General features: G+C 42.9%; 1 protein-coding gene across 1 annotated transcript in view; it reads right to left on the reverse strand.

Annotated features, from left to right (window-relative positions):
• CPA6 (carboxypeptidase A6) overlaps positions 1–12931 on the reverse strand; it is an 85532-nt gene extending 72601 nt beyond the window's left edge. The window contains exon 1 of the mRNA XM_069779482.1: positions 12675–12931. Coding sequence (XP_069635583.1) covers positions 12675–12772 — 98 coding nt within the window. The 5' untranslated portion in view covers positions 12773–12931. The remainder of the gene's footprint in view (positions 1–12674) is intronic.
• Positions 12932–13715: the final 784 nt, after the last annotated feature.

The following is a 13715-nucleotide window of genomic DNA, read 5'->3' on the forward strand; positions in this document are numbered from 1 at the left end:
ACTAAATACTAAAATCAGAACCCAGATACACAGCTGTGTTTATTTTTGTTGTTAGGTAATTTTAAAAAATCCAGCTAAAATCACATTCTCTGCTTTTATATGAATATACACTTACAATTTAAATTGTCTTTTTTACATTGTACACTGAGATAAATTCATAAAGTGAATTAATTTTCATTTGCAATTATTTCAGTCTATAAAGCTGATGTACAAAATACGTGCACACTGAGCTACACTTGATGTATTATGTGAATTAATACCACACAAATTTAAAGCTGTACAAAACCATTAAATTGTCAGCTCCGTATTTCTGCAGCTTGTTTCTTGTTATACTCTTTTTGTGCCCAGCTATCCTTACATAAAGTTTCATCGAAAATGGAGTTTGCATGCTACATGGCTACAAATAAGATGCCAAAAACTTACATTATGCAAGAAGCAGCACAATATACGAGGTGATAGTTTGCTTTGATATCAGAATTTTGTTTTTTCCATCTCAAATGAAATATATATGGCTTTGTTGTACTTCCATTTTTCTGTTGTAAAGTAGAGTGTGGAGTGACCTAAGCCATACATCAGGACAATGTGTGGCCAAAACAGCAAAAGCCTCTTGGCTTTGGCTGCCATGCTCATCCGACAGGCAATGTTTCCTTCGGTTAATCCCTACCATAAGACAACTCTTACTTCTTCCACCATAAACTCCAATTTTAAACTCTCCCTTCATGTTTCACATGAGTAATAATTAAGCTTAAAACGACAAAACGCCACAGGCAATGGGGACACAAGTCTTGAATGCAGTGAAGAGTGTTTGGTGTCCTTGCAGTGAAAGCAAACTTTCTTGTTTTATGAGCAAGATGTCGCTGCTAAAAGCGAGCATCTGCCTGTTCCTCATAGACAACGGATTCCAGTCTTCTTCTGACATTACTTCATTGTACAACATCTGGTGTTTTATAGCCATGCAGTTTAAAAATAAATACTCTGCATGCAATTTGATAACTTTAAAAATATTACCTTAAATCCGCCCATTTATTCTTGTAAGCAGCAAAGTTCTTTATACAACAACTAATTTAAAAAATCCTTCTTTGTTTGCTTGAAGTTTGTGGGGTTTTTTCTCCTGAAAAAAAATTAATGTTTTCCAGTGGAGCAGAGGGACTGCTGGTTGCTAAATACACCCTAATAATTATGTTTTCCATTGGCTGCTGTGAACCTGGTCCTCCCAGCGAGATCCCTGCATTTTCCTCCTGCATAAAGTCCTCTTTTTCTGTTCTGTTTATTTCATATGTTTTAACAGAATGATTATTTAGCATTTTTATTGGCCAGCTATTAGCTACTCCATCATTAAGACTGTATTTCATTAGCTCTAAGGTAACTGAAATCTGGTAGATCCATTACCTGTAGAATAGACTTCTAAAATGTTGTCTCTCGTTTCCCTCAATTAACGTCACTTCACAGTAAATACACCTGAATATTAGAAACTTCTTTCCTCACACCTCCTAGTTTTCATGGACCTGTCCTCTTTTGTCTCCTGCTTGCTTCTTTTTTTCCAGTGTAACTGTGCAGCCTGCAGCCAGTGTGACTTGCTGCAGGCTCTGCAAGCAAATGCCTTCTAATTCAAAGACCACCCCCAGTGCAGTTGCTACACATAAAAGCTCACGTATGTTTTTTCAGCAGAGATAATGGATGCTGGATTAAAGCAAAACAATGCAGAAAGATCAGATTTCACAGAGCACAGTGTGGATGCCTTGCTCTCTATAATTCTGTACTCTGAACTCTTTCATGGCACTGTCTTGCTGTCTGCAAACTGGTCGGACTGATCTGGTCTGACAAGGTAAAATCTGCAGGTTTTCTTCACACTCTTACAGCTTCATTCAGCAGAAGCAAAAGATCAGGTTTTCCTGGTCCCTGGACCCCTTCACCCACCATTCCTCGGTGGAGCTTTTAGAGCATTTGGAGAGGTCGCCCCTCATAAAAAGGAGACATAAGGCCTAACTCATCTTGAGCCCTAGTCTATACCGACTCCTTACCATGTAGGAGACTGGCTTTACTTCACTTTTCCATCATCTCCCAGAAGCTTAAGGTAATTAATCTTTCTACAATTTTGTACTGTTTTCCCATCTGGTTGTGGGTGATAAGTGCTAATCATTACAAATCCTTCTCCACTTTGGTCAGGCAGGAGCAGCCTGTGCTACCAGACTTTTTGGATGCCTTTTTGTCCATCACTCATCATACAGTCAAAAAATGCCAGCTATCTTATGGAGAAGGTATGATAGGTGCAAGGAGAGAGGGATGGACATAGGAAAAATAACACACCAGTGGGTTGCATGCCGCCCACTGGCTAAGGACTAAGCATACATGGAGGGCCTGGATGCTAGGGTGAGTCATTAATGGTTCTAAAATCTCCAAGTCTGTGACACCTGCTAACCTGCTTCTGAACTGCAAAAGCACTTGAACTCACTGGACACCTCCTTCCTAATTTGATATACATTTTTGGCAGGTGAAGCTAGATGCGAGGCCTTGAAAGACATACCTATCTCATGTGACAAACACCATACAACGTAGAGGGGAGGAAAGGCTGAAGCCTCTGAGTCCTGCCTCACCAAATTTGGGCCTGAAATACCCACATTTCTGTTTCCACGTTGGCCCAGAACTGTCTGGCAAGAGTAGATCATCGTCTTTGTCATGTGTTTTTGTCTGACAGATGTTGATGATGTTGACCTGGTGATGATGTTTCTTTGCCTGGGGCCTCTGAGAAATAGAATACACCAAATGTGCTCAGACACTGCATAGCCCATGCCAAGCAGACAGGGTTCCTCACAAGACGTGGTCTCCCTTCTGTTGAGCAGAGGAGCCCTGGGTTCCTGTGCTTCCCTCCCCTTGCAGCTGCTTCGGAGGGAGAACCACCACTCTCCCTCAGGATGACTTAGCGCTGAACAGAAACAACTCTTGCAGTAGGGATCAAAACCTGCATAATTACATATTTCACTGCAGTTACAATTCTAGGCTAGGCCTCAGAAAATACAGCAGGAATGTATGCTGTTGGATAGTGAGTATAAAAGCTTTTACCCTTTATACTCCAATGCTTTGATTTCCTCTGAAGCTTTTTTGAATAGGCCATGACTTTAAGACTATATCAAAATGAAGATAACTGTTCTTCATAAAACCAAAACAAAGGAACCTCAGCTGAACAGAGTGAAGGTGAAACTATTTAATTTTTCACAAAGAAAGCAAATTACTTAGACTTTATGTTCTATTAACGATCTCCACATATATATTTTTAGCATTGTTACTACCACAGGCAGATGGACCAGGGATCCAGCCTGTTGATGACAGAGTAGGATAAAGACACAACGTGCTGTATTTGTGCCACAGGGTATGTTTACACTGTGTACCGCTGGCAAAGACACGAGCTCATTCTGCTCAGACACTCGGCCTACTAGCCCAGACACTCGGCCTACTAGCCCAGACTTGGCAGTGTGCTTACATGGTGACTCTTGTTATTTGGTATAAATTTTAGGCAGAGTATGTCCTTGGCTGCCTGTCTTACACAGTTCAAATGAACCCAAGGTTTATTTCCTTGTTGAAACTGCACTGTAACAAAAAAGGCAGAGCTCTTCATAAAACATCCTTATTTAAATGTCTTCCCTGTTTCCTTGACAAATACAACTATTGTTTGCTTAACATCAACCTATTTAATAAATATAGAGGTTATTTTTCTGGAGACACTATCACGTCAGTCTTGTCTATTATGTAAAGAAGGATTTACAGCTTCTTCAGACATTAGGAACGATGATGTCTCTTTGCTTCAAAACCCCACATGTGATGATGTCTCTTTGCTTCAAAACCCCACACGTGATGATGGCTAGATAACCTTGAACACAAGGTTAACTTGTCTTTGGTTTTGCACTTTTAGGAATGTGCTTATTTGAAAATAAACATCCCACTGTTCCCTGTGAGCCTGAAACACTCATTTGGGATTGTTCCATTGACATCGGTCTGGAGAGGAATGTGGCAGTTGGGACTGATCGAGAAGCCAAATTCTGCCGAGGTAAAACCACGGTGTGCTCCTTGGGGTTCGCACCTGGAATTAACTGGTTTCAGACAACCATCTCCAGTGCATATGTGCACAGGGAGACTGAGAGGCTTGAGGTATGCAGGCAGGTACCAAAAAAACAGGCACTCCCACCCCTTCCCTGTGCCACCATGAACACCCCAGAGGCTCTGCAGCAACCAGATCACAGCCTGACAGGCTGAAAGTTAGTCCAGGAAAAAAAAAAGGGGGGGGGGGGGAAGTGCTTTTTTTCTCTCTTTGCTCCTGGAATTGGCTCACTGTAGGCAGAGGAGTGCCAGTCCCTGAGCAGCAGCTGCACATCTGGAACAGTGGGAGCACAACTGCTTGCCCTGGCAGCAGCTAGCCATTAGCAAGGGTTAGCAGGGTTTGGCTGTATCACTGCACTGCAGCCTTAGAGTAGCATCTGGTGGTAATCTTGGTAGGAATACAGTGGAGGAAATCAAAGAGTGCACCAGTTTTTCATCAGGCCTACTAAAGTCATTTCTCACATCTGTCCTTGAGGCTTGACTTTCCTTCAGGGTCCTATCCCATACTTATATAATCAAATGCCTGACTTCAATGCATTAATCTGTTCATTTTGTTCATTTTTTTTAAACTAACACCTTCGGTGCTTTGGGAGAAAAAAAAAAAAAGAAAATGGCCAAAACATTCACATTTAAAATCCATCTACAGACTACAGTTTTATCGTGTATGCTACCTGACCCTCAAAAAAAAAAAAAAAAAAAAAAAAAGTCTTCTAGTCTTCTGGCCTAATAAGCTGTTACATTGTCTTGTATTTAAGATGTACCACCTGTTATGCTGCTTACCTGAGGCTTTCAAATCTGTAGGATACTGTAATCATGAGTTACTATCCAAATGCAACACAAAAATCTAAATTAAAAGAGCCTCTTTTTCTCTCTCTGAGTCAACCATGAGGTGCTGCAAACTGTACCATCACTCTCCTGAAGGTATTTGAAATATGGTATGATGTAAGAAACAGTAAGTTTTTCTTAGAATAACCTTATTGTAATAAACCCCCTACAAACTCATTTTCAAGGTCCTGCTTTGGTAGCCTCCTCTGCATAGAGGCCTTAACTGAGCTGCAGAACACAGAGAAAAGAAAAAAATGTTTTGATTTTATAAGATTCTGGTTTTTTCATGGCTGTATTTAAGCAGTCTAGAACATCTTCTCCTTAGCAAGTGCTGGTCTGTGTATTGCTTTGCCTGGTAACTTTATGGTGTGGCTCCTCTTTAAATAAGCACACTTGCAAGTCTCATCGTTCCCCAGGGGAAGAGGGGACTCGGCAGAACCTTGTTCTCCAGAGCATTCAGCCTGCACAGAGCAGACACCGGCAGAAGGAACAGGTTCATGCTCCCTGCCTGCTGCTGTATGCCAGCCTGCGTCAGCACCCACCCCAAAGACCAGGCGCCCTTGCTCCTCCTGGGTGATGTGCAATGTCTGGCTTTTAGTTTCAGAAGAAAGCAGTGCAGTCCTTGGCCTTCCTCCTCATTTGGCAAGCTCAAAAGGTGTGAAGCATTAGAAAATATGGAATATATTGTCCCCATCCATTTGTTGGTCAACTGTTCAATTCAGAGTACTTTGGCTCACCTACCCTCAGGAGCCTTACACAAAAAGCAGCTTTAGAGTTTTCTTTGCAGAAGCTTTCCTTACAATCAGTGTCTGTTTAAGGTCTGATTCTGATATGATATACTGAGGTGTAAATTAGTAGCACCCTTAAAATCCACGCATGTTTTGCTGTAATACCAATATCAAACCAGAACCACATCTTTGTACTCAACCATGTGAACAAAGCTTTTAAATCTGAATCAAAATTTACAAAAAAAAATTAGGATTGGTCTTAATTGTCTCCAGAAGTTTTGTCTGTAGGTCTGTTCCTGCAAATCTAGGCCAACAAAAGTTCTGTTAAGTTCTGCAAGTAGTTTTTGCCTGCAGCAGGGTTTTTAGAGAGAGGTCTAATGCATAATTGTAATTATTGGTTCTCATTTTGCAGCCAAACCTGCTTATCATTGCAAATAGAAAGGAGAGTACAGGATTCACTGAAAGTTGTTTTCTGTATGAAAGATAATACTGATGACAGCATAACTATGTAAGCTAGGTGGGCAGGCGACAGTAATAATGCTGGGGGGTTTTTTTTGGGGGGTACAGCATCAAACTGCAGGAAAATTCTCCTTATCTCCTGCATGGGAGCAGAGTAAAAATACTGAATGGTGAACTACACTGTCTGTTTTCAGTTTTTACTGCTATATCATACTCACAGAAGGTTTTGCTTACACGACTACTGAACAGACGCCCAATATATGATCAACGTATCTGTTTCTTCCTTGACTTTTGCCTGAACATTATACCCACAGTGAACTGTTAAATACTATGTTCTACAATAGAGGAGGGAGTACAATTTCAGTTATGTATTTAAAGGTAAAATTAAGGAGAAAAGATAAGTGAAGGACAGCTCTGCAAAACAGAGATGACGGAGTTTACCTCCTGGAGATAGTGAGAAATGATTAATGGCAGCCATTCACCTTCAACAGGATTGAGCAATAAACTTTTCCTACAGCATTTTGATCATGTAAAGCTGTTTCAGACATATGGATGACATTTTTACAGATACTAGAATTTCAGGAGACCTTGGGATCCTGTTTATGGGATACAGTCCTGTGCAGTGTATGAAACTAGAGTTCCCTACAAATTATTAGCAATGTATTCAAGAAAAGCAGATTTTTAGCTTCCATTTTTCAAATTTGCTCCTTCCAGAACTGTGATTTTCCTGGACTACAAGTAAGTTCCACTGTCTTTCATCTGAATTGCTCATGTATTTTAGATTCCAATTTTTTAAATAAAAAATATACATAACTCATATAGTATCTGTCCCCCAGTAAGTGCTTGTTAAAGTTCTGTACAAAACATTCAAAGTTGAGAACTTCATTTTAAGAAGCCCATGAGTGACTCTGGGAGAGTAAATTCACAATAGCAGCAGCTGAAAGTGGGTGTAGCATAGAATTGGGAGCTTTGGAGTTCACTGCAACTGGTACCAGCAGCTCTGGGAAAAGCTGTATTTCTTTACCTTCTTATTTCCATGAGACAGTGAAGCTGGTGGCTTCAAAGTAAATGCTTTACGCTGAGGGTCTAGATGGATTTGATTTGTGAATTCTCTTTTTTTACAAGTATCTTTGCCTAAGTACACCTTAAATGTATCCTGGTTTTTACAGAATCTAATTGTTGGACTCAAAACCAAGCCTGAACATGAATTTTCTTTAATAATATACTACATTCCTGTTTGTACATATATACTTTTAAAAATGAAGAAAGTGCAAATGTTTACTGGAATTGGTATTACACTTCACAAAGAATCATTCTTACTGGAAGATCATAGGTTGCATCTAATGTAGGAAACCTAGGAAACGTTCAGAGCTCCCAAGCATGGGTGCAAGCTTTGCCCGTGTCCTGATTTTTTATGTTTTCCCTTACTCCCCATGCTTTCTGCCCCTCTCTTCCACCTGCAGAGGCCAGACAGGAACCACACCAGCACCCAATGGGGTCTCAATTTGGACAAGTATGGGACCAGGCTCACATGGTGACATGAACCTGGAGATCAGTTTAAACATAGCCATAACAAACAGCCATAACGAGCCTCCTTGCCTGGCATTCACTTCACCTGGGTAATGTGGATGTGCACTGTTGTTCCATTAAAAAAAAAAAAAAAGCAAGAAAAAACCAGAAAGAAAGAGCAACTGAAACACTTCATATTTCTCATTAATAATGAGGAGGGCAGAGAGGCTTTAAAAGGTAAATTTATCATGCCTGAACTTAAGAGGAGAAAAAGAATCAAAACTTGGCAGTAATTTCTTTTTTCCTCTAGGAGAACATAAATGATATTGTGCAGGGGGAATATCAGGTGATGAGAAAGCACAAAATTAGCGTTACAGTGTTGGGAAAAGAATGGGTATAGAGGTCCCAGAGCTGTTGTGGATTTCACAGATCTTTGCTCTTTTTAGGAACCAGTGGTACTTTGATTACAGAATTATTGGCTATTTGAAAAGAGGATACTTAAAACTGTTTGTGCTGGAGAGCTCACAGCTTTTCACCTTTTAGAAGCTCCCTGACACCATCCAGAGAAGCACTAAGTGTGGTTTTCATCTGAATGAATATGATTAACTTCCATCTAACACTGGTGGTGTGCTTTCCAAATGCTTTTTTTGCCAGTTGCATGTATGACGTTTTACTTTGACTTCTGGGTGGGGAAGGAGAGCTGAGCAGCAGAGAGAAAGAACATTTTATACACAGCAAAGCAGATCATTTAGTCCCCGATTAAAACATTTGGAAAAAATTTGCAGAGGGGAATAGCACAGGAGGAGTTCCTTTCCACTCAATTCCCTCAGCATCTCGTTTTTTTCACACTCATGTGTTTTTTCCATGAGACAGAACAATTGCCAGCTATTGTGTGTAAGGTATTGTGGGATCAGAGGCACTTAGCTATGGTATGTAGGGATATTAATGGGCATTAAAATACTTGAAATTTGCTGAATGCTCTTAGATTTGTTATCTGTGCTTATCTACATGAACAGTTGATTTATGCAATTTTCAGGATGTGATGTCCCAGTGGCTGCAGCATATTATATCTTGGATTACAGAACATTTCTTTACTGTTTTCAGTTTCCTTGTTATCCACCTCAACACCACTCCCAGATTATTTTACACAGCTGTTACACAATAATGTAAGCATGTACCATAGCCTTCACCTGACCAAGAGAAATGACAATTATCTGCTGCACTGCAACCCACAGAAGAATAACATTTTGGAGGAGTTAACATCTCGATCCAATATTTAAAAAGACTCCAAAACCTCCAGCAAAAACTTAGAGAAGAACTGGCCAAGTTTTTTCAGCCTTTGCCTGCATTTGTTTGTTTGAGGTGGGAGCAGAGGTGAGATGAGGCACGCTTCTGAAAAAGCTTTGGAAGAACAGAAAGTGGGATAGAAGATGGAGGGAACATGCCCAACCGCCATGTACAGATGGAGGCAGATGAGCTGGAGTAAACAGATCTTAGTAGTGATTTTTAAAGAACAAATGAAAGAGGTGCTGTTTGTCCTAAGAAATCTTGACCTGCTAAGGGGAAGCCATCTCCTTCTTCATAGGATTCCTAAGAGTAGAAAGATTGCTGCATTTGGTCAAAAAACCCACAAAAAGTCCACCTGCTCCAGCACCCTACTCTGGAAAACTGTCAAAAGACAACTACCCAAGGAAGGGTAGCAACAAGGCAATAGTGTATGATATTACCACTAAGTACTCTCCCAAACTACAGTTACTTTCAATGCAGTAATCTCCTGGGCTGGATGTCATTTCAGTAGCATACCTAGTAACTTGCCCTTCCATGGACCTGTCAAGCCCCCTTGAATCCTTGTTAACATTTCACATCCTTCAGCAAGGATTTCCACAGCGGATGAAGAAGCTTCTTTTCAACTTGGTTCCTACTAGAATCGTTTTATGCCTCTCGCTTCTTGTAACTGGAAGAAACAGTGAACAACTGATCTCTGTCCACCACGTCCATGTCACTCAAAGCTTGTAGACACCTGTTAGGCCCTAAATTGTTTCTATGAGAGACCAAAGACTCCTAGCCTACTTGGTTATTTCAGGCACTGAAACCATTCCGTACATTTGGTTATCCTTGTTGCCCCTGTTTGAACCTCTGGTAATGGCCTCCTGGAAAATCCTCTTGAATATAGCACCTCTACTCTGTCAAACCCTGATATGTGTCCCCCCCTTGCCTACCTGCCCTGGAACCTTTGGACAGAGCACGCAAATGGGAGAAGGAAAAATGTGTGTGTGTGAGTACAGTTTTGAGTTTGCTGTAGGGTAGCTGATTAGCAGTGTCTTTTCGAGGTGAAGGCAGTAGCTGCAAGCTCCTCTTGAGTTCCTGCAGGGACAAGAGTACAGAGGCAGGCTGAACTCCTGCATGTTGTGTGAGGCAGCAGAGGCAAATACACCTATTCTGCAGTCTTTGCAAGAACTCAGTGGGTATGAGAGCTGCTGTCTCTTTGCTGAGACTTCCCAAAGGTATCTGGAACGCATTTGCTTAAATATGTGTCCATATGGTATACCTGGCCTGCTCTGAACACAGTTTGGAGAAGTTTGGAGAAACATGTGCAATAGCAATTAATTGCCTTAGGTCAGAGTCCTCAGCTAAAGAGCTACAATCGCTCTGTGCCTCCTAGGGCTGGCCTGAGTTTATGACAAATGTTTTCCATTGCTTTTTTTGTTCTTTTTTTTCTCTCATCCTTTTGCCCTAATTATATTAATGCCTTTCCCCTATATGGTACAGCTTCTGCCATGATAGAAATGACTAGGATTGACACACGTTTCTTAGCACAAAATGAAGTCAGGTGGTTGGGACACCCCTTTTAATTATGAAAATTAGAAAACTATATTCACCTCCAGATTGCATTTCTCAAAAAAAACCTACCAAAATTTTTTTCCCCTTGGGTGATGACCAGATTCAGTAGTGATGGCAATACCTGCTCAACTGTTCTAATCAATTGCACACACTGAGGAAATTGAATGATCCTGCCCAAGACACGGGGCTGATAACAGATGCCTCAGAAGGACAAGATATATTTGTAATTCTGAAGAAGCCTTCATCCCGCTTCAAACTAATTTTTCATCATCTTTTATTGACACACATAATGCCAGGATAGTAGAAATTGAAAAGATTAGTAGAGTGGGAAAAATATCAGGTTATTTTTCCAGTTTGCGTTACACATGTGGTACACATTCTGGTTTCTGTTACAAATGTGACCACATTTTCAGCAAGGCTTGTAAATGTATCTTGGCCCCCTACTACAACTGCCTATTGACCAAGAGTTTTTATAATGAACTCTAGCCTTTTTTTTTTTTGAGTAGTGATTTTTGTAGTGCTTACCCAAATTCTGGAAGCTGATGAGAAATCTCATTTTTCTGGACTAGACTCTATGCGAAAAATGCTAGGACAGGGATCAACAGGGAAAGTTTGGGTGCGTCTTTCACACATCACCCGGGGCACATAAAATGCTTAAACGAGAGAATTATTTTTAAAGTTATTAACAAAATTGGTGAACCACATAAATGAGCAGAGAGGTACAACATTTGAATCTGCATGCATTTTTTTCTATTTTAACCAACTTGTTATAGACTGACAATCTCGCTTAAACCTAGAGGATATTAAAATGTGTATTCTGACATCTCATACATCGATCAATAGATAGCTCATGTAACTAATATTCAGAAAAAGTTATGTACCAACACTGGGGATGTGTTATTCATCTCCATGTCATCTGCAAACAAACTGAATACAACCTTGAATTTAAAAAAAATGGGTTTTACTAAGACCCACGACTGTGCAATGGGCTCCAGACAGAGAGAGCAGTGCTGCTGCACAAAACTTATGACAGGACCCTGGCTTTAAAGAACAGTTTAGTTTTCTGTCCTGTTCCTTTCTGGGCACTGTCAGGAGGGGTCCTGACCCTGGTGGCCAGTTTGGTTTCGTAGTGCTGATAGATGCTGGGACCCGAGGAACTGAACAGAGATGGTGAAACAGCTGTCAATTGTTTAACTATGTTCTATCACTAACAGTGACCCAGGGGTGAATGGCTTCATATCACGTTACCAAATCCTTGAAGCTCAGGGAATGTTTTTTTTAAACTTCATTTTAGTAGTCGAATTTCCATGCCTGGCTTGGCTACTTTAATAAAATAAAAAGTACAGCTCCTACTTCCACAGGGAGGTGTGCTTATCCCGAGGAATCTGCTGGTCAGTTTGAATGAATTTTATACTCCATGTGAAAAGACGCCACTGGCTCTTAATGCTCCTGTGTTTGACTGTCTTTTCATTTGCATCATAAACCTATCTATCTTGTTAAATAGTTGCTAAAAACAAAGTCTTTAAACCAGGCAAAAAGAACATGCACTTTGGAAGCAAAGCCTAGCAATGATACCACAGTTCGCCTTTTACTACTACTTAGTTTAATCTTTCCCCTTCTAACAAAAATTTTAACGTCAAATGAAAAAAAAGTCTCGTTTGAAATACACGTGAAAGTCTTCACTTGCTTACAGTAAGGCTAATCAAGTTCCCTTATTGGTTGAGCTTTTTATGCATTCAGTAAGACTGCACATTGTTCAACTTTTTTAAAAAACAATTTTAAGTTCCATTAAAATTGTCCCCTAAAGGAAAGTACAAGCCTTCATTCACTTCAGAGCAGGGTGAAGCCTCTAAAACTTTTTTTCCCCCCTGTATAATCGCAATTTCTCTTTCTACAAGGACACTAAAACTTTCTCCCCCCCCTCCCCCCCCGCCCCGCCATGTAGCATCCTTCCTATCGCTAGCAGAGACTTAGAGTATCTATTGCAAGAAAGAGCCGGAGCATGCTACAACTGAATGGAAACAAGCAAACAACCAGCTCGGCAACGGGAAGAAAAGCCCGAACACGTACAGACAAGCCGGTTCTCGCCAGCGGCGTCGGGGAAGGTTAGCGGAGGGAGCGCGGCTGCGGTGCTGCTGCAGTCGCCGCTCTCCCGCGCTGCCCCTGCGGGGCGGAGAGGGGCGGCGGGCGGAGAGGGGCGGCGGGCGGGAGAGGACTTACCCGGCGTAGCGGCCGCGGTGGCCGCGGAGCGGCAGCGCAGCCTGGAGGCAGAGCAGACAAAGGGGCAGGAGCGCGGCGGGGCGCCCGCGGAGCGGCATGGTGCGGGGCCGCGCCGCCGCCGCCGCCGCGCCCGCCCCAGGTGGCGGCTGCCGCGCACACAAAGCCGGCGCGGAGGCGGGGGCCGGGAGGAGCGGGGCGGTCGGAGGTGTCGCTGGTCGCCAGCGGTGAGGGGAGAAAGTGGCCCGCAGCCCCGCCGCGCCTGGGCACGGGGACGGCGACCGGGACCGGGACGGGGCGGGGAGGCGCCCGTCCGCCCGCCTGGGAGGGCTGGGGGGGTGCGCGGCCCCGCCGCCGCCGCCCTGCCCTGGGGCGGGGGGCCGGGGGCTGGCAGGGGCCGGGCGGCGGCGAGCAGCCCCCCGCGGGCACGGCGGCTCCGTCGGGCCTGCCGGGAAGAGGGGTGCAGCGGGGTGGGCTTCGCCTGCAGGTGCTGCGGCAGGGCAGCCGGCCAAGGGCCGGTTAACGCGCGGTAAGTGGCATCGGGGGGATTACCGCCGCGGTTTCCCCGGCCGGGCAAAAGAGCCTGATGAGAGGGTAGAGATACGCCCACGTAACACATAGGCGGCGGAGAGTCCATTAGGAACCCCGAAGGGAGGAGAAAGTGGGATTTCGAGTTACCAGTGTTGCCAAAAATCTCGGGCCTGAGTAGTGGGAAGGGGAAGAGAGACTGCTAGAATAAAAGAAAATAAAACCTCGGCATTTTTTTAAAAACTGGGGGTTTGCTGCCTCTTTTCCACACGGGTGAGGGTGAAGGAGCCACATAAAGAGAAGTCACTGGAGCACTGGGAATAGCAAGGAAAATGGGGAGAATTTTGTTGCAAGTAATTGTAGTTTGTAGAAACACATGGAGTACTTGTTAAAGTAGGTAAAAATATAGTGCCGATATGGGATAAATTGAGAGCCCCTTCGATACTTTTGTGTTGACTTTCATAAAAAGGAGGGAAAAGTGCTTCAAAACCAGCTGATTCTTAGCCTCTCTGAGAC

Source organism: Haliaeetus albicilla, chromosome 3 (genome assembly GCF_947461875.1).
Source record: "Haliaeetus albicilla chromosome 3, bHalAlb1.1, whole genome shotgun sequence".
In the NCBI taxonomy this organism is placed as follows: Eukaryota; Metazoa; Chordata; class Aves; order Accipitriformes; family Accipitridae; genus Haliaeetus; species Haliaeetus albicilla.